This window comes from Venturia canescens, chromosome 1 (assembly GCF_019457755.1).
Source record: "Venturia canescens isolate UGA chromosome 1, ASM1945775v1, whole genome shotgun sequence".
Classification (NCBI taxonomy): domain Eukaryota; kingdom Metazoa; phylum Arthropoda; class Insecta; order Hymenoptera; family Ichneumonidae; genus Venturia; species Venturia canescens.
In genome coordinates, this window is record NC_057421.1 from 8,545,702 (window position 1) to 8,569,928 (window position 24,227).

Below are 24,227 nucleotides of genomic sequence, written 5' to 3' on the forward strand. Positions count from 1 at the left end.
CCATCGTCCTGCGTAGGTTGACAGAGCCTTTATTTAATCGGTCAAACTGTGACAAAGAATTTGGATTTCGAAAATTCCAAGTGAGGTTAGTCGTTCATGCTCTTAAAATCATCCATTTTTAAGCAGCTTGACGGTTGACTGAAAATACTTGTAGTTTCTGATAAATTATTAATGCTGATTTAGACCCCAAGAAACGTGAATGTCTCAGAGTTTGAAATCTGAAATTTACTGTAAAATATTTAGTTCCCAGGTGGAAAAAACTTTCAATCCACTGAGTGTAAAAAATGCAGAAAATTTCAAAAATTAAAAATGTAATTTGTGTATTTCTTAGAGATCAAATTGTCGTTCATATGAATAAAAAGTTTTCGAATACTCGGTGAGAATTAGAGACGTGCACTTAGATATGTCGTCGGGTTGAATCCGAACGAAAACTTTTTTTGCAGATATTCATAATTGTAGTCATACAAGAGTATGGCAACGATGTTTGAAAATTGGTTGCCGATTGGTGATATTCCAAAATTTTAATTAGGAAAATAAAATTTGAATTGGGGATAAAAAAATAGGGCTTTCCGAAAAATATTTCTCCGCTAACAGAGGGAACTTTGAATATTCTCTTTTTCCCATTTTTTTTATCAGTTTTGATTCTTACTGAATTAAATACTTGCGCATTTGAAAGAGCACACTCGAATATGCAAAACCATGACAATTTTTTGAATTGAAGCTCTCTAGTTTCCGAGGTAGGAAAGAATTTGTTGACCATCGAATGCAGCTATTTCGAAAAGCTGTTGGACCTTTTCGTGCAATCGCTGAGAAGTTCCGTTCGTACAAAATTAGAATACGCACTGAAACTCGTACGAAATACACGATGCTTTATAAAGTTTCTTTTATGAAATTTCTACGATAAATTTTCATTCGAACTCTTTGGATTGGGATGCCTATGACGAGAGCATGATGTTGAATCACTTTTGTGACGGTTCTTTAGGAAGATTTTTTCTCGACTGGTGGTATTGGAGGGACAACGGTTGAACCATCGAATGGCAGTGTCGGCTCCACTCAACGGATGAGAATCAAGCTCTCTGCCTTGCTTCAAACTCGAGACATAAAAATACGAATAATTTTGGTGGCCTAATCGACGAAATGTGAAAAATCCTGCAATCACTATTAAAGAGAAAAATATTCAACGAGTTAATTTTTTCTTTTCACGATTCAAACTACGACGACGCTTGTTAAGGTAGTTATCATCTTGTGATATTCTCTATACAGCAACAGGAGAAAAATGTCTTAAAACAATATTGAAGGAAAAATTTGAAGCAACTTTTTCGTTGATGTAAAACTGTTACCGTTTTAATTTCCCATTAGAATCGTAAAAGCTTCTACAAACGATTACGTACATAATTTTTCCTGTTCTGAGCATGCAATCAAAAATTTATCAAGTTTTATTCAAAAAGTTCGCTTTCACGATAACTCATTTAATCTCGTTATGTACTAAGTGATATAAATCGTACACCGATTTTTTCATAGATCCATGTTTAATCAAACATTATTGGTAGTCTTCAGAGTAATACGGAAAATGTAATTCACGCTTGTACACAATATTCTTAATTCATAAGATATTTTTTTCCTTTTTTCCGGATTTTAACTAGCACATCCTAAAGCAACAATATTGATCCGTACTCAATACGTCTTTTCAACGCTTTCCTTTCCTTTTTTTGTCAATTAATATCTAAATGCTTTTCACGTCCTGCGATAAATATTATCGTCCTTATCAAATCGGCGACGATATTTGATCAAGTTGTCACCAGGAAAATGACAGAGGCAAAAATAACGTCCGTACATCTTTGAAATTCCCGGAACAGCACGAGAAGCCGGCGCTACCTCTTCTCGTCGAATCCGTAGGGTTAATCGAATACTTCATGCCCTCAGGCTGTGTCCTCATCATTGTCGTTATTAGATCTATACCCACTGGAACGTTTGCCACTTCCGGTACCGCTGTACTCCGTTCCTGTACGTTGAGTCTCGTACATTTTTCGATTTTCCAAATATCGGCGATAATTGTTTTCGCGCTTTTTTCGCTGCTCATCCGCCTGCTGCCGCAATTTTTCCGGATTCATGTGTGACGTCACCATGTGTCGCGTCAACGAGCTCATAAATTTGTACGTTATGCCGCATACGTCGCACGCCAGTATCTCTTGATTCCCATCTTGTTTCTTTTTTTGATCATGTAACAGACAAATCAAAATGATCCTTAAAATGGTTATGTTCACGTACGTATGTCGGTGTTACTGTACGTCGTCATTTCAGACAAAATTTCAAACTTTTTAGCTCTAAAGATTAATCGAATTTCATTTAATTAGAATCTCCTCAAAAACTCTGTTAACAATAATAAATCAAATCGGAAGCCTCGATTGTATTGTGGGGCATAAGCAATGTGCGAGTCTCAATAAAAATAGCAAGTGCGAAAATATTGATATTTTACGTTTCAATGAAATACTATCGGTTATTAAAAAGTGGTGTATTAGTTTGAGAAATCAAATATACGTTTCCGCAGAGACCTAACTTTGTCTATACTTTGATAGACTTGAACTTTTTTCTTACTAAAGCGACATAATTCACTGCAATTCATTAATAATCGATAATAAGCGAGTCGTCGAAAACAAAAAATGGGAAAAAATGCATAGAATACTAGGGATCTCTGCAATTTAAAAAAAAAAAAACATTGACAAACATTAGCAAGTGTTTGAATTCAGTGTTTAAATTTACATTTTTGGGAAAAAGAAAAAAACTTTTTTGAATAGACGAGAACTTCAAAAGTTAATATTTTTGCTCTACGTTATTGCATTGTCAATCCTATTGTTTTTAATATGCTTTTTGAGTGGAATTTGGAAAAACTCTTGTGCCAAATCCTCGCACTGAATTCATGTTTGTAATTCAATGGAATTTTTCGACGTACTTGCTTATGCACCATCATGTGACGCTGCAAATTGTTCAACCGATTAAATTCCCGACCACACACCTCGCAGTCGAATTTCTTGTCCGGATCATGATTCTTCTTGTGCATATTGAGGTCGGCAGCCTCTAGGAACGTCTTGTGACAAACGTCGCAGGTGTGCGTCCGTTGATCGCCCGCCAGATGCGATTGCTCGTGTTTCGTCAACGCCGACTTTTCCAGGAATCGTCGACCGCAATAGATACAAGGCAATGGACGAGACTGGGGATTGTGTTGGGTCAAATGACGACGCAACGCCGTTGACGTTGGAAAACTCTTACCGCATTCGAGACATCCGAACGGGCGATCGCCGATGTGAGTTTTTCGGTGACGCGCCAGAGTATTTTGATCGGTGTATCTGTCAAACGAATAAAAACCAATTTCAATTATTCTCGAAGTCAAAGATGGTGTCAATTAACTTTCCACTGCAGTCAAGGACAGAATCAACAAATACACGTCTTTTCTGTATTTAATCCTCTCTTGCCAAACTTTCTCTGGTGTCACGTACTTAAGATCCTCGAAACTGGTGCTCAGTAGCCCCGTGCCAAATATTTCATACCATAATAATAATTTTCATAACAAGCATTTCAGTGTATATAAATTACCTTTTAGGACATAGATCACACGGGAAATTGCGCGTGGTAATGTCTTCTTCTCTTGCGTGTTTAAGCCTGTTATGTCTCAACAGTTGGAACGAGGTTTTGAAGCTTTTTGCGCACAGTTCACACTTGAGATTATCAGTAGTCGGTATTATGACTTGGGTTCTCTTTTGACCGTTTTCATCTTCGGAAATAATGAGCGAGATAGTAACGGTGTTGTCCTCATTGTCGGGATCATTTGGGTTTGAACTGGAAACTGTACCCTGAAGAATAAAAACAACATGAATATGCGTCATGAGCAACACTTTGGATAATTAATTACAAATTGAAACAAAATATTGAACGCACATCAAGTTCCGGAACGATAAAGCTATCGTCGTCAAATGTCTTGGGATCGTCGGCTTGTGCAGTTGAGGTTTCTTGACGATTGTTTGTATTATTTTGAACCTCTTGTTCATCACTGCTGTTCTCCGCTATCGCGTAATTGCCATCTGCAGTCAGATACACCGGTTGGAGCGTTCCACTCTCGTCTTTGAAATACAACTGACCGTCTTCGTCCTCGTGAAGGAATATTTGATCCTATTAATAATAATTTATCAATTAATTTTCTCATCAATTAAAAAATATGTATTTTCGATGGAATAAAAATTGCTCTGAAATTCCTATGACATGTAATCTTTATACCTGCACTGCTTCTCCTTCTTCAGCCTCCTCTTCTTCCTCTTGCTCTTGATTTTCGTTGGTAGCTTCATTCGCCCCTTCCCATTCTTGTTCTCCTTGTTCTATAGACTGTTCTTCGTACTGGTATTGTTCACCATCCTCTGCGATAGACTGTGCCACGTAAACAGTTTCCATGTTATCACCCTCATAATAAATCGTTCCCTCGATCGGGACTGTGCCTTCTTCGAGGCGCTCCATCTATACGGACATTTAATTCAGCTATTGATATTTCGTTCGTCGTAGTTGAAAAAATTAAGAAAAAAAAATAAAAACAAAAACTGAGGATGAAAAGACAAACGTTTCCTAAAACAACGAATGCTGCGAGAGATTCATTCTCTTTTGCACGACGCTTTCATTGTTTCAACGTCGTTTATTCCATTAAAAATGAAACGAAACGAACGAAAGTATAAGATGGAACGCCTCAACGAAGCGCTCCAATTGTTATTTTACTCAATGAAAGAAATTGAAACGAATTCCATCCAAGGATTTTTTAACAGTTGTAAGAACAATATTTTTTCAAGCGCTCTCCACATCATTTTGACCAGTGAATAAAAGTAAATAGTTGGAATTTTCGAGAATAGCAATCCGTTCAGGCAATGAGCAGATACCTGCATTTGATTGGAGACATTGTCCTTTGATCTGGCAATAGCACTTGTTGATTTTTTCGATCCAAGGACTGTATACACCAAATTATTCTCAGAGCTTTTAACGATCTCGTGTTGGTCCTCTTCATCTTCGATCTCATTTTCTTGCATTATCAAAGTATTCCTCATGTTTTGTGTATTGCTAAAGTCCATGGATGATCTGGTTTTAGCAACTTTGTAGACAGGCTCGATGTTCGACTTGTTGGATGACGAATAACCGTCATCTCTGATACTGGCTGATCTCTTGCCATTAATGGAGTGTATTTTTTGTCCAGCCGAGCTTTCAACACTGTGATTTTTCCCTGTGTTATTTTTCACATTTCGACCTTCAACGGACGGTTGATCATTCTCTTCGTCCTCCCAATCCTCATCTGCGTCATAAGTTACCACCGAACTTTTCTTGTTCCTTTGATAAGTATGACGTTCCGGTTGAGGTTTGGAAGTTTTTACTTTCCTGTATTGATCTTCTTCATGGGCCGAATATTCTTGGCTATCTTCCTCTTCGTTACTTCCGTATACATAGATATTTGATTCGGCGCTCGATTGATTCTGTTGACCAATGTGTTCCACACCTCTCAAATCGTTTGCAGATTCTTCCAAGTTTTCTGTTTCCTCAATTTCCTCTTCTACCACTTCTTCGATCTCTTCTATCTCCTCTATAATCTCAACTATTTCCTCAACTTCCTCCACTTCCTCCTCTGCAACTTCTGATGCAAAAATTATTTCCTCCTTCGACGAGACTCCTTTTTTGGTTTTGGCTGACGCCAAAGGTACCTCGACTGCTGTACTGTCCATTTTGTTTTTGGTTCTTTTTTATCTGGAAAATTTTTATTTTTTTCATTCGTTAGATGAGCACTCGTCTCAATGCTATACCAACAAAATTAGACATCGAAGTAAACACTTTTTGAAGACCAGAGAACATAACAATTGACTGACAAATTCAAGAAATCTCTCTATTTCGAAGGCTCGATTACACAAAAAAGATCTATTATCCGACACCTGTTTATTAATAAATAAAACTATAAAATAAAATTCTTAAGAATCGTACTAAACAGACAAAATATATAATTGAATTGGTTTGTTCATTTTTGACACTTGCCTGTTTACAGAAATGAATAATTTATAAAACTAAACTCTGTACGAATTAAACTTATTCAAATTCTGAATGTTTGCACATGACAATAATTTAAAAATGAAATTTTTTTATTAAAAAAGTATAAGATTCAACAAGTACTTTTTCCTAATCATTCCCCACACGATAGTATACTAAAAAACGTCCGATACGCTTGAAACGCAAGATCAGGTGCACATTGAAATAATGAAAATTTTATTAAGATCAAGTCATTTACTTGAGCAAACCCCTCGTAGAGCATTAGACTTCTTTGAACGAGATCGTCGCAATATTTCCCACGAGAAAAAGATGATTCCCCCCTCCACCTAAATTTTGACTGATACATGTACTTTAATAATTCCTGCGACGAGACAAGTTTTCTCAAATACGTGAAAATAAATGGATACATCGATTGAACGATCATGAGCAGAACTTTGAGTTTGAAAAACCGATTATGGTATAAACTATTTGAAAATGCATCCTGAATATCAAGGAGAATCAGGTTAGCAGTGGCTCAACGGCGCATAGTCTTTTTATTATAATGGCCGATTTTAAGAACCGACGTGTATACAAGCATTGAGAAAAAGATAGTTAATGAGTTTTCTCAGGTTGGAAATCAAGTTACAATATTCACGATCAAATACTCAAGAAACCAACTGATATAACTCACTGTGTTGAATTGATAATAAATATAATTGAAAGTCGTTTTCGAACGCGGTCGAGTCGCCAGTCGGTACGGGAATGCCTTGTATTTATCAACGGACAGCAAAATGGCTACAGGAAACAAAATCGAGCGCGATATCTTGCTCTTGCTCTTTCGAGTATTCCATTCCACGTGAAAATGCACTGGATTTTTTTATTACTAAGTTGATCAGAGATACGGTACTTACACAATAAAGTATTATATTATATTCGAAGTCAAGATATTGAAAAGATCTTACTCGGTCGATACGCGACACACAGCAAACGACATTTTCCCGTACAGAGAGACGCCACCTCAAACAGCGCCGATGAAGATTTGTATGGCTCCGACCGTTGAGGCGCATGCGCCTCAGCCAACCAATCCGCATACTTATTTCTCAATTCCACGTAAACAAAGCTTATTTGCTTGAACTATTGGTCGATCGTTATCAAACGTGAGATCCCTGAAATCTTATACGAAAACAGTTTAATCCATAAACCCATGTAAAATGAAAGAAATAAACCTAATATAAAATTTTGTATAAACCATCAAGAGTTCCGGGAAAATTATAAAACAATCGAGAACTGGTAAGTAGTTACAAAAATGTTTCTTTATAAAACCACTTTTTGTATATGAATGAACAATCAACGAATTGTCGTATACAAAAAAATGCAAATAGAATCCTGTCCAATAAAACTCCGGATCGGCCAATCGAAAGGTGAGTACAGGGGCATACAGCCCCCAATGACTAGCGCTATGAGCGGTGGCGTGACGAACTAAAATACATGCATGATTTCGAAAAATGAGTTTGCACTTCTATGCTAACCACGAATGAGAATCCTATGCCAACAATTTATAAGTGGGGGCGTCCTATTGTTTTTTCGCGCCGAAAATCATGAAATAGGCGGGATTTCGCGGCTAAATAGACAATTATCCGATACTTAGATAAATCCTTGGCGCTCTACGCCCAAAGTTAATGCGATAAATCAAATAAATTTGTTTTATTTTCGTTCGTCGAAGTATCGGACAGAGTGCAATCGTGATAAGGATTCGGTCAAACGTGAGTGTTGTTCTGCGTAGCCAAAACTGGTCGGAGAAAACGACCGTTGGACAAAACAAGCCAAAACTTTTCCATACGACGAGAATAGAAAAAACAAGGTATTTTCACAGTTTATATATCCGTATATAAAACACAATGCCGCAGCCATCGGTCACGGCATTTTTCAATTCGCGAAAACGACAAGCGAACGAAGAAATTCGTAATAAGAGTAAAGTTCTGGTTCTGGATCATACGACGAAGAATACTCCAAGCGAGAAGAACGAATCAATCACTTTGCAAAAGACTGAAACGGAAGGGAGTGATTTGGCATCGGATCCGGGGGAATTATCAGAAGGACCCCCAAGTCCCAAGCTTGTTTATGCAACCAGCTTTGAGACGGATATTGCGCGATCCGCATTACGGGGTAAAATGACGCCTAAAGCTGGAATGAGAACTCGCGCCACACGAGTCAAAAAATTCACTTCACAAGAAGGTCAAACAGATATCAGAGAAACATTCTTCAGAATGACATCTGATAGCCCAAATCAAGGAACAACAAAAGTTGTACCTTTCGAAAAAATGGGATTACTCAGTCCTAGAAAGAAAAATCCTGTCGAATCCGCTGAGACTCAAAATGATACAGCTGTGGAGAATATCAAAGAAGCCCCGGCAGCTGGTTCGGTAACACCTAAAAAAGCATCTGCCGCTGATAGACTGACCAGACGGGATTTGAATCTTGGTGAAATTAAAAAACGAATTAATACATCTTCAAGGCTCAACGAATTGAAAGCTTCTATTGCCAGATTCAGAAAGTGCGAAGAAAAAATTGAACAATTGGAGAAAAAACATGAAAACAACAAACCACAGATTCGAAAATTCCAGAGCATTGAATTGGAAGTTCCTGTTAGGTAAGTAATTTTGGTTTACCTGATAAAAGTTATTCAATTCCCAATGGATATTTGACTGATTATTTTTTAAACAAAATTATACGATTTCAAATCTATCTGAATTTATTTTTGAACTTCTGGACTCCAAATTCCAAGAAATGTTTCTATCTTGAATGATTTCATGTTATACTGAACAGTTGAATTACGATAATCTAATTACAAAAAATTACAACAAAAATGTTTCTGTATAAATAAGAATTTTTTGAAAAATTCAAGTGACTGCCAATTCAGCTAAATCTCTGTGAATTTGAGCATTTTTAGTGTGTTTGTTATAAAATCTTTTAGCCCGTCGAAGCTCGCACGTTTGCCAAACAAGTCGATGCTTAGCCCAACAAAGAGTATACAGCTACCAGCAAATGCCAGTCCACAACGTCGTCTGCTATTTGCTCCAAAGGAGTCACCTGCTAGTCCAACGAAATGCAGCCCTACTAAGATTCCTGCTTATCAAAGATATCAAACACTCGTAGACAGTGGAACACCAGCATTACCTCTGCCTTACAACTATAAATTCATTGCAGAAGCGTTCAGATGCGTTGATACGGTAATTAAACATGAAAAACAAAAAAACAAACTGTGTACTAATTTTTGTTATAATTCGTTTGATCTCTTTATATTTCTCTTCTATAAAACAAATCCTGAAATAGTGTGATGATTAAAAATGTTAAAAGGAATGAAAAGCAAAGTTATTGAATTAAATATTAATTTCAAAGACATTTTGATAAATGCTTATTTACATTTTTAATGAACGTTGAATAATTGCCAGACTTTCTTCTTGATTATCATACAGGTTGCAGCAATGTTATTCAATCGCAAAGAAGTTGTAACCTTCAACAAACTCAAACCAGCTGTCCAGGAGCTCCTTCGTCGTAATTTCACACTTGAGCACTTGGCCCAAATTAAGACTATTTATCCCGAAGCGTTTGTTTTCAGTCAAGAAAAATTACGCAATTTCGGCTCAACATCGAAACAGGACAGATATGAGCTAGTAGTAACCCCTATCGTTGAACCGAAAAATGAAAAACAAACCACGAATCCAGACAACGTTTTGAAATCAGCTTCAGAAATAGGCATGGGTCCTGGAGTTATGCTTGAAAGACGAAGAAAATTCTATAAATCGCTTCTAGGTATGTTTTTCAAATTTCTTCTACAGAAAGCAAAAATTTTCAGGATTCGAGATCAACAATTGAATAAAACAATATTTTGAATATTACAGATAAAGTAAAAGATGAACATGAAAAGTTCCTACTCAGTTTGGAAACACCCATGCGTATTCCAAAGGAAAAAATAACTCGTTGGCATCCGGAGTTTGACGTTGAGAAATGTCCATCTATCGAACTCAGCGTCTTGCCGGAAGCGCCGAACGCTGAAAAGTCTCACTCTGCCAAGGAAGTGCTCGGTAAGTCAAGAATCTTCTCAAAATTAATGTTTCGTTCAACACCGGTTTTCGTGATGAGTTTATTGGAAAAATACGAAATGAGGGCAACGTACATGTTGCGTCATTCAACATTGTTCTTGCAATTTCAGTGACCTACATTCGGAACGAAAATTCTTTGCAAGTGTTAATTAATGAATGCTGACAATCTCGCAATTTAAGCAGCAGCTCCTTTTTTTAATTCACATATCAGCAAATCTTGATACAACAAACAGTGAAATATTGACGTAATACGTGGTCGTGTGCACTCAGCCGAGATGACACTGCAATTTGTAGATTAAGATCAAAGTTATCATTTTTTTTCTTCACCTTGAAGACAGTTGAAAAAGTTTATACGTATAAACTAATTGAAATTTGACTCGAAATATGAAATAAGAATATTTTTTAACGAAACGAAAACTTCGATCTTGTAATTTCAAATACGTGCATATTTTACCATCTCTTGTGTGAATTGTATTCTCGGAAGACGGCTTCAAAAAGTGGTCATTGTGAAATGATAAAATTTCCAAGGATTCTAGTTAAACAAAAAGTTAGTCAACAACTTTCAGGGAAACATTTTTCTGTAAAAACTAAAACCCTGGCGAACAACGGAGAAAACTTTTCATCACACGTTCCCCAATTGCAAAGATTGCTCCAATTTTTATGATGGTTGACCTCAATCGTCTTGCTAATTTTTTTTTGTGCTCAATTCACCGATTGTGTAATAGATTTTTTCGTCAAAGATGCACGCTTACTCTGCTAAATTCGTGAGAATGACCCCGATTGAACATTATGTAGTTAACTGATCAGCAAATAATTATCTCGAATGGGCAATGCGATTCGTAACGAGAAAAAAAACATTTATATAAACGCGTGACACCTGCAACGAGCAGAAGCCATTTAAAAGTGTCGCAGCTAAAACTTCAACATGCTGTCTATAGAAAACGGATTCAAAGTATCCTTGAGTAACCGTCAAATTATCGCGAGAATAAGTGAGTCTCATTCGAGTTTTTTGAGAGCAACAAAAAATTATTTATACGAAATTAGTGAACTTTAGATTGTTTATGTATTTATTTTATCTGTTGAATTAATGGTTTGAACGAAAAAAATTTATCGTGAGATATAGTTATCATCAGCAAAGCAGATGTCAGGCATTATAACCGTAGATTGATTGATGAATTTTTATTGACGAATTTTAGAAAGAGCAAAAACTTTGTTCAACTGTAATACGCGCATGGAAAAAGCCTTGCAACGGTTGGCGGATGCGAAGATGACATCGAACAGCTCCGTGGATGTTGGCATAGAAACAACACTCCCGAATCCCATCAACAACGAATCCTCCAGTGAAATGAAGAAAGTCGAAATTTCTATCGTCGACACACCACCTGCGACTCCGACGACCCAACAGATGCATTTGAATTCTGCCTTCAAGGGGATACCGAAAGCTCTTCTAGAACGGGTAAGTGGATATTTCATTTTTTGAAAATCATCAAACGAAGATGAATAGATTGAAATATTTCGTTATTTTCGTAAGAAGAACGTGAAAATGGAGAGTCTCGAGAGTCGTTACGTGCTTCACTGGCACTCGTCAAGTGTGTGGGTTTACCAATTGCGTGAACATAATCGCTTATCTCGAAAAAAAATCGCAAAACGGGTGAACCGTATAACCAACGATTGATGAACTGTCGAAACGAAAAATGTTTATTGCACGTACCACCCGAAACCTTTTCTCATTGATCTCAAGGTCATGAAATGATTAAATATTTGCATTGATGCAATTCTTTGTTTTGACAAGTGCTCACATCATAGTGACACATTTTCCCGTGAGCTTAAACTAATTCTGAACCGATTTGCTAACGAATTTTTAAAATTCATCAAATATATTATTCCAGGTTCGTGCAAAACAGGCGGCCAAAGCCTTGGAGGCAATGACTCGTACACCGACGGCCGACAAAGAGGCCGCCTTGTATTCGCGCCTTCCTGAAATGGCGAAAATTCTTCGTAACATATTTGTCGTCGAAAAGAAAGGTGTCTTACCACTAGACACGGTTATAACTAAACTCGATAACTCCTATAAAACTAAGTTAACACCGAACGAACTTGAGGAACACGTAAGACTCATTTGCAAATTGTTACCAACATTCGCCTGTTTGCAAAAAGTTCGTCAAATCGATTACCTCAAGCTCGCTAAGACAGCAGATATCGTTAAAGTAGTTAAAAGATTGGAGATCATTGCAAACGAAAAAGTTGACGCATGATTCCACGTTCGTTAAGATCCAGAATTCAAATCTATTGAGACTGTCCAATATAAAAAATATTGTAAGAGATATTCTTCGAAAATTTTTCCTGAGATACAGTTCAAAGGCATTTAATACCGTGATTGAATGTCTTTCAATAGAAACATTTTCGACATCGCTTAGTCCCAGGAAAACAAACTCTCCCACATTATTTTGTTACATTACAATTATTCTTTTTTCTTCCATTGCAGTGTACTCATCACAGCAGTACGCGTTTTTATAAAATATCATTTGTTTCTATATATCATCCTAGTACATAATTTTTTTTTTCAAGGACACCACTCGAATGCGCTTTACTTTCGAGCAACCTTTTTCTATTTGAAAGGAAAACGAGATTTGATTTTTTAGGTTTTCACACTACCGTTGCGAACGCAACTTAGAGGTGGGATTTGTAGATAATTTTTTTTTCAATATTTCTGATCATGCTTCTACTGAATCCATCATTCTAGATTAAGAACTGGTCCATTTACACGCCAATATTTCATACAAACAAAAATAAGAGAAAAACCTATAACGTGTAACAAATCTTCATTTACGTGAACAGCACAAACTGATACGCCTTTTTCATATGCTACTGATCCATAAACTATTTAATATAAATAATCTAATTTAGAAATACTTAATCTAACTTTTTTCTCTCTTGAAACACTTCAAAAAATGGTTCTTTTTTGTTTTTTGAACGATTATTTGTCGCCACTAGCATTTACCACGAAGTCTGACATATTTTCGCCCAACACCTGTATCATTCAATTTGAATACTGATATGCAATCAAACTTTGTTTTTCCTTTTTCCCGAATCATGAGTAGCACTGTCCAAAAAATAAGAAGTATTTAAAAAACAACTAATCGCAATCAAAATTTAAGTTTGCAGTGGCTACAATTATAAAAGCTTCAATTGCAGTAGTGATTTGGAATTTTTTGTGTGGTTTGACAAAAAACAAGTATTATGTAATTAAAAAAAATACGGAAAAAGTAAATAAAAAAAATTATAGTGCTTTTTTTTCCAGTCCTGATGAGAGTAAAACGTGAGTTGACATTGCGGGTTATTGCGACATTCCTCAATTCTTTCAATACTTTCAACTTTTGCCGGGTCATTATTTGTGCTAAATATTAGTATTATACACGGTATAATAAATCCTTATTTCGACAATTGTACAGATATAATGGAGGTCGCCATTTCGTTAGCAACGTTCAATTTTAGGAATGATGCCTGTTTTTATATCATTGTAATACAATAAAACTATTCTTTGGGAAAAAAAGAACTAAAAACTTTATTTTCAAGGGGATCAAGTCTCCGGCAATATTTTGAAACATCTTGATCCGTTTTTCGACAGAGATTTCAATCTGAAAGAGCTATACAAATTTAACTTAGATTTTTTTTATTTATCACAAGACCATGAAAAAATACTGATAATGTAAAAAATCATAACTCGGTTTGGAGAAAACACATCACATTTATCTTAAGGCCATTTTCTCCGACGAGGGTTCAGCTTCATTCATTCAATTTTTTTTATATAGCTGAATAACAGTAAAGCAAAAAGAACAGAGTTAATTAATTTTTGACAGTTAATTTTCATTTGGGTTTTCTTTCTTACCGACTGAGAAAAGTGGTTCCGTTTTCATAAAAATATACACAGCGACAGCACCCCATATATGCTGTAAACGATTTGGTAACTGAAAAGAGCAGCACACTTCCAATGTGTACACTGGCTTTTCGATTTAATGTTAACCTCAAACTCTTTCAGAAAAATTGAAACGATTCCGCAAAGATTCAGTTTTGACAGAATAAACGACAATGGTCTTTTTGAGCGCGATCCAATTCGCGAAAAAAGCCAAAGCCAAGTATGTCATCATGATTACAAAATTTTTTTATAATATTTTAAAGTTTCAATGTTACAAATGACAATTTCTGAAAAACACATATAAATTTCCGTAAATTGTATCTCTATTGATTAACAAATTGAAAAAACCATACGAAATAACTAAAATAAATCCTGTTAATTTTCTTTATTCAATAGTTTAAGCCACTGCCACAAATATAACGTGCAAATTTTTCGTTCATATTAATGTATAACAGAAAAAAATATTTTTTTGAATCTTGAGTAATACCACTTAGTATTCATCTCAGGAATAGTAGTAATGAAATATTTGTTGATTTTATTGTAGACATATCTTGGTTTTGGTTGAAAGCGCCGTCTCTGGTCACAAGATTTTGAGAATACGTGAACGACTTGGCGATAAGTTAGAATTTATGAGTTTTGATCCTTACGGTAAGTCTACTGATATAGGGTATGTTAATCTCTTCCAGAAAATTAATCAATAACCCTGGAATTAATATTATTATTGATATTTTTGTATAAATTTCAATCAACTCTATCGAGCAATATGAAAAGCAATAATTTATCAACAGAAAATCTTCAGTCACAATGTTTTGTAATCTGTAAAATTTGGATACCAAAACAATTTATATGAAGTTGGAATAATGATTCATTTCATTGCAGTTCAAGAGGTGACACTCTACAAAGAGAGGAAGAAAATACGAAGCATTCGCTAAAATAATAGCGCGCATCTACCACTGTACCATTGATACATAATTAAATAATTTTATGATGTAGCTTTTTATGATGTTTATTACTGGCATTTCATCGACCTGTTTTCTGAGAATAAAATAGAAAAAGAAAGAAAATATTCAAGTAAATATTGAATATGTAGTAGTAAAACATTTTGAAGCGACACAATTGTGACAGTATAATTTTTGCTTTCTATCTGAAAATGTTTAGAATTTCTCACAATTTCTGTGCAGATGTATTTTTGTTTGACTCTTGTAAAATTACTTGTAATTTGAATTTCGATTTCCGACTACATGCAGATATTCTTGCCAAGTTGATTGGATTAAAATAAAAGTCGCTTGACCAATGAAAGATAAATTTCACGAGTGGTCACATAACGGTAAATTGCGGTAAATGTACCGTAAAGTTATCAGTGAAATACGGAATTCAAATGAACTTCAAAAATTTCCACAAAAGCATAGATATTATCAGTAGCACATAATGATTTTCCGCACAAGCTTAGTACAGAGAGAAAAATTCGTGTATTCGCAAAAAAATTCCAAACACATGTGAATTACATGTTATGCAAAAATGTATGCTAGCCTAGGTTACGCGTTAGCTCCGTTAAGGGGGTCTGCTAACAGTCGCCATCCCGTCAACTTCTATGCATAATTGTGCCTTTCAAGTATTACGTATTTAGTAGTTAATAGTTTTTCTAAAGTGTGCTAGAGAAGTGAGGTATAGATCAATTGTTGTTTAAAATGTTAATTTATTAGTGAAGATAGAAGGAAGTTAAAAGTGGTGCTCCGTCATCTGATTCGCGCAATTCTCCCAATGATCATTAGTATTTTCGATTCACAATCTAGTATCTGGTGGATGACATTTTTTTAGGACGACCATAAACATCGTACCAATGAACATATGTCGAAACAACTGAAACTGTCAACGTGAGAAATTAATTTCATCAGCAGGTTCAACAGAGGTGAATAGAACGTTTTCCTATTTATTGAGGTTATGTAGGTACTATGTAGATGTTTAAAGGGAGTGACGAATTAACTCCGTTCGTAAATACGGTTCCATTGAATCTAATTCATAATTAATCATTCAGCTTCTATCCTATTAAATTGTAACAATTGAATCACGAGTCGAAATGCAGTCTTCAGTCTATTTTACTGCTAATTTGATGGATTTTACTCCTTTTTCAAGTAGTGTACACTGTGCGGAATATCTCTAATTGTTTGAAAATCAGGTGTAACCAGAGCACAATTAAGCTGTGGCTATATTGTGCCCATGAGTAGAGCAGTAATTTATATACCTTGCACAACTCAAGGCCATCTTTGGTAATTCAACCACCCAGCTAATAGACCATCTATTATCTTGTGAAAAAAAGATGTATTCAATTTGTCTCGACTACAAAATTTTCTTATTGTTTTTTCTGAAAGTCATGGAAATACAATCAGCGAAAATTAGGTGATCAAATATGAAATAAAGTCTTTTATGTGCTTCTGTTTGAATTTGGAGTAGACTTCAAGATATACATGAATTCACGCTCGGCTGATCAAATGGAATAATTTAAATCAGTCGGACTAAGAAATATAATTTTCTTATAGTATTTCATCAAAAAATATATTTAGCCATACAACTTTCAAACGAATTTAGAAATTCCTCTCACATTAAGTATTTTTTTTGTTCAAGAAACACTTCTCGATAAATATTATTGACAGAAATACCATTACAGAACATTTTTCCTATATACAGACCTAATGAGGATGTTTTTTTTCAAATTCATCTTTCAACTAAAATTATTCAAGTACTGCAAGATTTCAAAAATATTTGCCTTGGTAAATTGATGCTTCCAGGAAGGTCAAAGAGAGGAAAATATGTTCAAGCACACATTCAAATCAATCCAAATAAATTACCAAAATAATAGTGTAAATACAAGGGCAGTTGAATCAAATTCAGAAAATGACATAAAAATGCATTTTATGAATATCAAAATTTGATATTCACTATCCGGTGATATTTTAAAAATGATAAAAAACAATAAATTGATTGAAATAAAAGTGAACTCAAATTATTTATATGAATGTTATAAATGAGTTTCATCCCATTCAAGTCCGCCGCAACATATGTTCAATGAATTTGGATGTACTATCTGGATCAAAAGAAAAAGTAATGAACGCTCTAAAATGGTTCAGAAATGGATTTTTTTTCAAATCTCCCATTCAGTAGTTCCAGTAACGTCGAATGATACACTGATTAAAATATGAGCCCTTAATATTAGCATTTAGGAGTTGCTTATTGCGATTTTATATTTTTCATTGAAAGAAAATGGAAACTACTGCAACTGCTGAATATAAGATAATGAAAAAAAATGGTCAATTTTTTTCCACTACCCTAACGAATACATTGAACAAAAAACACCATTTCATTTTATTTCATTTTGAAAAATGTCAATTCATTTTCTTATGACGTTTGCTTCGTAAGTAAAAGTTGAACCCAACATGAGATAATGGTAATTTTATATATTCTCCCACATTCCTTCCAATTCCGATTTCACAAGCACCACCCAAAATGCCTGCTAACTTTATATAATGCCACTAATGCGTTTGGTCGTTGACTCGAAATTAGAGACGTGTCGTGATTCACGCGAAACAGTTCTCTGATTAATACCCATTTTTCTGGTAAATGGATTAATTTTAATTTACAGCGAACGAAAAAAAGTCGTATGAGTATTAAAAGGCGAGAGAGTGTGCCGTCGTTAACGAGGTATCGCGTGGGCGAGTTGATGTCTGCACGAATTGCCTGTTGATATACACAGTGCACGACTCTTTCATTGAATCTACGAACGTGTATGCTGGGTTGCCCATTAATGGGGACTGAAATACTTCATGGGAATCATAAAATAAATGAGCCTCGACAAAACTTGACACTAACGGAGTAGTTTACCATTTCCGATGATATTAAACCGGAATGGACATCAATTATGCAGTGAAAAAATTGATTTTGCCAAACTTTTTATTTAAACTTGGAAGAAGAGTGTTCAATTCTACTGAATCTTTGTGCATATTATTTATAGTATATTCATGGGAGAACAATATTTAAAAAAAATTGGATGTTCTCCAATGATTTTATTTCCAACAAAATGTTGAATTTTAAACGAATTTTTTGATATGGTTGAACTAAAATCTATTTTCGTATTTTTTGCAGTTGGACTTTAACCGGAAAATGGAAAGTTCAGAATACGAATTGGTTCGAAACATGACTCTGTTATTCTTCTTCGAACGACTGATGGACAAAGGGGGACCCCGTACGTTGCACGATCTCAGCTGTCAATTCGGAGCTAAGGGATTTACGAAGGAAATGCGACGTATAGCAGGAGGTTCACAGAGCGGATTGAAAAATTTTTTGTCACAATATCCAATGCTCTTCGTCATCGACGGCGACTACGTTTCAGTGAATACCTTCCAACCTGTAGTGGAGGACGATGACGCCGGTCTGACAAAAACGAACAAACGTGATTATGCCCGAGAAGCTGTTGAATATTTTACAAATAAATTAATGCAATATGGAGCTGGTACTGAAGTGCCAATAAAAAGTTTATTGGGACACAGATCCCAAGCGTCTCCGGAGGTGCGGCACATCTCCGGCCAGCATTACAAAGAGTTTCGAGATTTTCTCGCAAAGCACCCGGAAGATTTTGTCGTTACCGAAGACAATGTGATTTTAAAACGATACGAAGGCATCGAGGGTGCACCCTTCCATGAGCTCGAGCCGGATGAACCCATCGATCAACTGATGACCGGAAGATTGATTACATTTTTTACGAAAGAAATTGAAAAAACAGGTTCTCTTCTGATCGAGCAATTACTGGCACTCGGCTCGGACGCTTTTCCTGAAAAATCATGGATAACAATGTTCACAACGTCCCAAGATTTGTCGACCTTTCTCAAGATGTTTCCCGACGCATTTCACGTGCAAAAGAACGTCGTTACAATAAATCATCGTAAAACTATTTCCAGCACGGAAGTCGGACAAAATGCTAAAAATACTTCACAAAGTTCGCAAACTTCGGATTCTGGATTGTCATTGAATCAATCGCGAAATGTTACAACCGAAGAATCAACGACTAGGAATAATGCTTCGCCAGTCTCAACGACGCCCCAAAATGAATTAACCAAAATGGAACAGCCGGCCGGCGGACTCACCACTGGGTCAATAGAAAATAATAATAGCTCACCTACTTTGAGTTTGCAGCAGCAAACTTTGAAGCAACGAATTAATACACTCGTCATGAAAACCCTCGCTGATAATACGGAAAAAGATCGAAGTCTCCAGTCGTCCCACATGGGCGATGCTTGGAGAATGAAAGAACTCCAGCAAACTAAAATAGTTGTAAACCCAAAAGAATGCCTCCAAATTGTCGAAGATATCATCAATTCGACACACTCTTTAACAGAAAATGGACATGTCGTTGTTTCCTTTGATTGCGAAGGTATTAATTTAGGAGCCAGAGGTCAATTGACTCTTTTACAAATCGGTACTATGCTTGGACAAATTTATGTTTTCGACTTGTTTACTTCACCAAATCTTATTAAATCTGGCGGGCTTGGCAATCTCCTTGAGAGTCCAACCGTTATCAAAGTAAGTTTTTCGTTATGATCTCTCATGCACATGCATTAATTTCATTGTGCTATTTTGTTTAACGAACTCGATCTCGATGTTTACACGTTTCTTGATTTTCTATCCAATCACTCGTTCCCGAATGTTGAGTTTAATCGGGTGATCAAACTCAAATGAGTATCCATAAAATAGTTATACAAAATAAGAATTACTCAATATTTTCTAAAGATATGTGATGGTTACGAAAAAGATTTTTTTTTTTCGTTCCTGCCTTATTCAAATAAGAAACAAAACATTGCCTTACGAGGCTCAATTATTTTTTAAATGGAGTTTTCATTTTTGTAAACTGTGCGTTTTTGTTAACAGGTCGTGCACGACTGTAGAAACGATAGCGTTAATCTTTTCAATCAATTTGGCATCACATTATGTAACGTCTTCGATACACAGGTATGTATTTGTACAAATACAGTAATAATAAAATATGCCTGATTATTTTAATTTTTTCACAATCGCACTCAATAAATTACCAATGACTTTCATAATTTCTGTTTACTCAGGCAGCCCATGCTGTTCTCCAATTCCAAGACACGGGAAAACCGGTTTACAAAGTGAAAAACGTAAATCTCAATTCACTCTGTGAAATGTATGGCTCTTCTTGTAATCCTGTGAAAGAACAATTGAAAAACATTTATCGTCGTGACCAACGATATTGGGCGCGGAGGCCAATGACTCGAGAAATGCTAATTTATGCTAGCAGCGACATTCTTGGCCTCGTACCTCAGGTGTACACGTCAATGTCCAGGTAAGTCGATTGAATAAGATTGGATGTGATGAAATTTGACCAATTAATACTACGGCGACGCATGAATTTTGGTAAAATTCTCATTCGACCAATTTTTCCATGCAGATTTCCATTCAATGATTGTATTTTTCAGACTCATCAAGTCCGAAACGCAACAACTGTTTACGGAACTCTGCGAAGAACAAGTGCAAATGCACATAAATCCGATAGACGTGAAAGCTCGCAAAAAACAACGAAAAATCGACACCGAAGTAGCCGATTTGAGAAAAAGAATGGAAGAAAATACAGGGAAGAACATAGTTTTGAGCAATCGGGAGATTCGACTTCTCCGTTATTTGGTGCTTACCGAGGACGAAAAAGACAAATTGAAAGGAAATTATAAGGTAGCGAAGAAGCTTGAGAAACTGGAAAAAATGGGTCACGAAAAAGGTGACAGTAGCGAAGATGACGACGATGACGATAGAAATGAGGATACTGAATTTGCGAGTTTGGAAAGTTGCACGTCCGACAATTCACAATCTGGTAAGTATACCAGAAAAATTTCAAGTCTCGTTAACTATTATTTGAATGTGCAATTTTGATTCGCAGGAGATACTATTTTTGGAAAAACTGGGGACGGATCAACACTCACCGAATCGATGCAAATGGTCGACGAAATTTTGTCCGATGGACAAATGAACGGACTCGAAAAGATCGAGAAGCTGGAAGCCATTCTATCAAGCGTAACTTATTCAAGTGGGGATATTTTTTCTCTCGAGAACAACGAAAATTCATCGAAAAAATGTCAGTGCATGTGTCAAAAAACATTAGGCAATAGGACAGAAAAAAATAATGAATCGGTCGCTGACGTAGCGTGCCAGACGCTCAGTACAGGAGATATTGTAATTACGAGGGTATACTTGACAGAAGAAGAAAAAGAACGTGAGCGATTACTTAGTTCACCAAGAACATGATCTTGGATGTTCTCTGTTCGAAATGCAATTGTTAAATTGCCTAATGATACTTTTGGAAAATGTCAGTGCCTAGAATTGTCATAGCCTTACCCCAACATGTGCCTCATGTATTTCATTGTTTCGGTTATTATCGACCGTTATTTTATTACTCTAACACCGGAATAACTTTTTTAACTAATTGGTAAATCGTATGCGCTTTTGTTTTATTTCGGTTGCGATATTCAGTGAAAAATCATCGAAACCGATTACATTTTTTCTTCCTCGACTACACTTAGCTATTGAATACGAACATCGATTTCCGCTAATTTATATTTTTAAATCGTGCCAATCGTGGAAAATATCAACCGGAATTCACTTTTTCGTACTATGCGGTTCTTTAAAAGTTATACTTCAATTTAAGAAAAAATCATTTTATTTTGATAAAATCATGTTACTTTGATATGCAGCTGCTGAACACATCACATTTGCTTCCGTTACCGGACGATCGATTGTCTCTTCAAATTTGTACAATTTTATCGAATTTATTGTTTTTATTATCGCGTGAAAAACACAGGGACTCATTTACATATTATACAAGTTTTAGATTTTTTTAAAATCTCTATTATTTGAACAAAATAATTCTACGTAATCTTACTAATGCAATGCTGAACTCCGTTTTTGTTATATGACGGTCGATCGTCGTTTGGAAATATTTATACGATATAATCAGATTTGAAAACAGAATATCACACGTTGACCTTTATATTATTTACAAGTTAGCGATTTTAGAAAAATTGTATTATTTTAACAAAATTTCGTTGCGTTTTCGTTGCTGAAAGATCGATCGTTTTTCAAAATATTTGTACATTAAAATCGAATTTATATTCATTAAAATGATTAACACAATGATAATATTTCTCAGTATAACGATGTCTGAGCTATGATCAATAAAATCCTCTACGCCATTATTGTTAACATAAAAATGTCACTGTGACCAATGTGTATGAATTTTTTTCAACATTGTATTATTTATAGCCAGCCCTCACTAGCCATTTAGAGAATTATATTTTCTTTCTTTCGAAGACATTTAACTTCTCATTTTTTATTCAGAATTTCATTCAAGGAAAAATCATTCGCATTGGCAATATTACAAATTTTGTACTTTCCAAGGTAAAATAACGGCTTTACACGAGTCAAATGAGTGCTAACTTTTACCAATATGATATTATTTTTCTTGATCTTCAGGTCTTATTTTGTTCCCCGAGAGAGCTTCTACGACTTTTATTTCTTCCTTTCAATTTGTTAAAAAGAAGGTGAAAGTAAATCATGTTAGCAGCCGAATTGAAGCAGACTCGGGAATAATTTTCCCAGTAAGTTTGTAGAGAATTTTTCGAGAAAATGAGACCTGAAACATGGAAATGGATTAAAAATTCGGATCATACTTTGAAAAATATAGATGAAAATATAACATCAAGAAATTTAGCAATTATCGGTTGGTGGTTTCGCAAATCAATTGTTATTTTATCCTGTTCTCAAATCAATATTATAATAATAATCAACCTATAATTAATTTTTTCAATGCAATAGACAAACCAGTAGTATATTTTGGGAATTCAATACTCATTTGACTAGAATGAAGCAACTATATTGCCTCAAAAAAACATTTTCTCAAATTTTTACCTCGCAACAAATGCCTTGAAAATCAAATGGCCTGTTGTCAGCAGTGATAGAAATTCAAAAAAACTGAATGTGTTAGTGCATGGACAAATATGGAAATTTTGCCGCTTTCATTCAATTGAAAATGTGGAAAAAATGCCACTGCATTCGGGCATCTGCAACTCTGAACAAAAAGCTTTTAGCTCTCGAATAGTGCATATACCTAAATAAGCAGTTGGAAAAAACTCTTTCCATTTACATTACGTGTATTTTGTAGATCGTTAACCCCTACGATCATTTTTTTCCTTTGAGAATTAGAATTTCTAATTCTCATATTGAACTTCATATTGAAGAGATCAAGAAAGATAGAGCAATAAGCCATTCAAATTATTTCTCAGAAAAAAGGATTCAAAACATTGACTGGGTCCGTAATTAGTTTTCTGTTCAGATTCTTTTGAATCACATATCATTCAAGCAACGAAAGGTCAAAGATCACGAAGCAAGTAACAAAGTGTCTAATGTAGGCTGAGTTCCCTAAAACTGCCATGCTGCCACTGCGATGGCTGTACTTTTTATATCTACATGAAATTTTTGCTCAATTTTGTGCAGCGCAATTAATGATTCGCAGCTCAAAATAACTAACTTGATTCGGATTCTTAAATAAACAATTTATTTTAAATAACTCGATGAACTCTGTTGTTACTGCATTTTACATTTTTGAGACTAAAAATATATTTCAATTATCCAAATTGAACAGCCCTGCAAGAGGCATAATCTTTTATTTTTCATAAATATCAATCTTTCCGGAAGGCGAATGGTTCCGAAAATAATGGTGAAGCGTTATTCATTTAAACCTAATACGTAATTAATTTTAGTATAATAGGGATGAATACAAAATGTTATAATGCTTTGTCAGATAACTTATGCTAATAAAAAACAATACTTGGTCACATACGGTATATACATGTTGAACCGTTCAATACACAAAATTAATGAAGATTTATAAGGCGAGATAATCAACATCAAGAAATATTTGTCAGAACTTTTAATATAGAAAGATTCAATAAGTTATAGTATCGGAGATTACTTTAATTTTTATTTGCTATTAAACGAATAAATTTTGAATGCAAATATAAAACTAAACAAAAGCTTATTCAGAGAAGTGAATATCAAAATAATGAGATGTTGATAAACTTTGAATTAACATGACTCTGTTGCTATAAAGAAAA

At 35.1% G+C, this 24,227-nt stretch overlaps 3 protein-coding genes across 10 annotated transcripts; 2 read left to right on the top strand and 1 right to left on the bottom strand.

Moving 5' to 3' along the window:
- Positions 1–1,315: 1,315 nt before the first annotated feature.
- LOC122412781 (zinc finger protein sens-like) lies at positions 1,316–7,085 on the bottom strand. 7 transcript variants are annotated; one of them, XM_043422667.1, is made up of 7 exons: positions 6,951–7,085; positions 4,914–5,766; positions 4,270–4,416; positions 3,934–4,164; positions 3,592–3,848; positions 2,951–3,344; positions 1,316–2,219 (listed from the first exon to the last, which is right to left on the bottom strand). In XM_043422667.1, exons 2-7 carry the CDS (start codon positions 5,742–5,744, stop codon positions 1,920–1,922), a joined length of 2,160 nt encoding a protein of 719 aa, XP_043278602.1. In that variant the 5' UTR covers positions 5,745–5,766; positions 6,951–7,085; the 3' UTR covers positions 1,316–1,919. The 7 variants fall into 7 exon arrangements, with proteins under 7 accessions (XP_043278602.1, XP_043278597.1, XP_043278589.1 ...); XM_043422662.1 differs by having other exon boundaries at positions 1,316–2,207; positions 3,014–3,344; positions 4,270–4,503; XM_043422654.1 differs by having other exon boundaries at positions 1,316–2,207; positions 4,270–4,503.
- Positions 7,086–7,597: 512 nt separating this feature from the next.
- Positions 7,598–13,695, top strand: dup (double parked). 2 transcript variants are annotated; one of them, XM_043410546.1, is made up of 7 exons: positions 7,598–7,900; positions 8,043–8,689; positions 9,014–9,269; positions 9,516–9,852; positions 9,942–10,124; positions 11,339–11,598; positions 12,032–13,695. In XM_043410546.1, the coding sequence occupies exons 2-7, from the start codon at positions 8,211–8,213 to the stop codon at positions 12,395–12,397; spliced, it is 1,881 nt and encodes a 626-aa protein (XP_043266481.1). In that variant the 5' UTR covers positions 7,598–7,900; positions 8,043–8,210; the 3' UTR covers positions 12,398–13,695. The 2 variants fall into 2 exon arrangements, with proteins under 2 accessions (XP_043266481.1, XP_043266480.1); XM_043410545.1 differs by having other exon boundaries at positions 7,598–8,689.
- Positions 13,696–14,985: 1,290 nt separating this feature from the next.
- egl (Egl_like_exo domain-containing protein) lies at positions 14,986–23,957 on the top strand. Its single transcript, XM_043410542.1, has 6 exons — positions 14,986–15,967; positions 18,196–19,629; positions 19,975–20,055; positions 20,166–20,410; positions 20,544–20,932; positions 20,999–23,957. Exons 2-6 carry the CDS (start codon positions 18,214–18,216, stop codon positions 21,361–21,363), a joined length of 2,496 nt encoding a protein of 831 aa, XP_043266477.1. The 5' UTR covers positions 14,986–15,967; positions 18,196–18,213; the 3' UTR covers positions 21,364–23,957.
- Positions 23,958–24,227: the final 270 nt, after the last annotated feature.

Coding starts and splice junctions, on each gene's coding strand:
- LOC122412781 (XM_043422614.1), bottom strand. CDS start 5,744: ATGGACAGTACAGCAGTCGAGGTACCTTTGGCGTCAGCCAAAACCAAA. Junction 3,849..3,933: donor TTATCGTTCCGGAACTTGAT/GTGCGTTCAATA, acceptor TTTATTCTTCAG/GGTACAGTTTCCAGTTCAAA. Junction 2,220..2,950: donor ACATGATGGTGCATAAGCAA/GTACGTCGAAAA, acceptor TGTCTGTTACAT/GATCAAAAAAAGAAACAAGA.
- dup (XM_043410545.1), top strand. CDS start 7,938: ATGCCGCAGCCATCGGTCACGGCATTTTTCAATTCGCGAAAACGACAA. Junction 8,690..9,013: donor GAATTGGAAGTTCCTGTTAG/GTAAGTAATTTT, acceptor AAAATCTTTTAG/CCCGTCGAAGCTCGCACGTT. Junction 9,270..9,515: donor CGTTCAGATGCGTTGATACG/GTAATTAAACAT, acceptor ATTATCATACAG/GTTGCAGCAATGTTATTCAA.
- egl (XM_043410542.1), top strand. CDS start 18,214: ATGGAAAGTTCAGAATACGAATTGGTTCGAAACATGACTCTGTTATTC. Junction 20,056..20,165: donor GTAACGTCTTCGATACACAG/GTATGTATTTGT, acceptor CTGTTTACTCAG/GCAGCCCATGCTGTTCTCCA. Junction 20,933..20,998: donor GTCCGACAATTCACAATCTG/GTAAGTATACCA, acceptor TTTGATTCGCAG/GAGATACTATTTTTGGAAAA.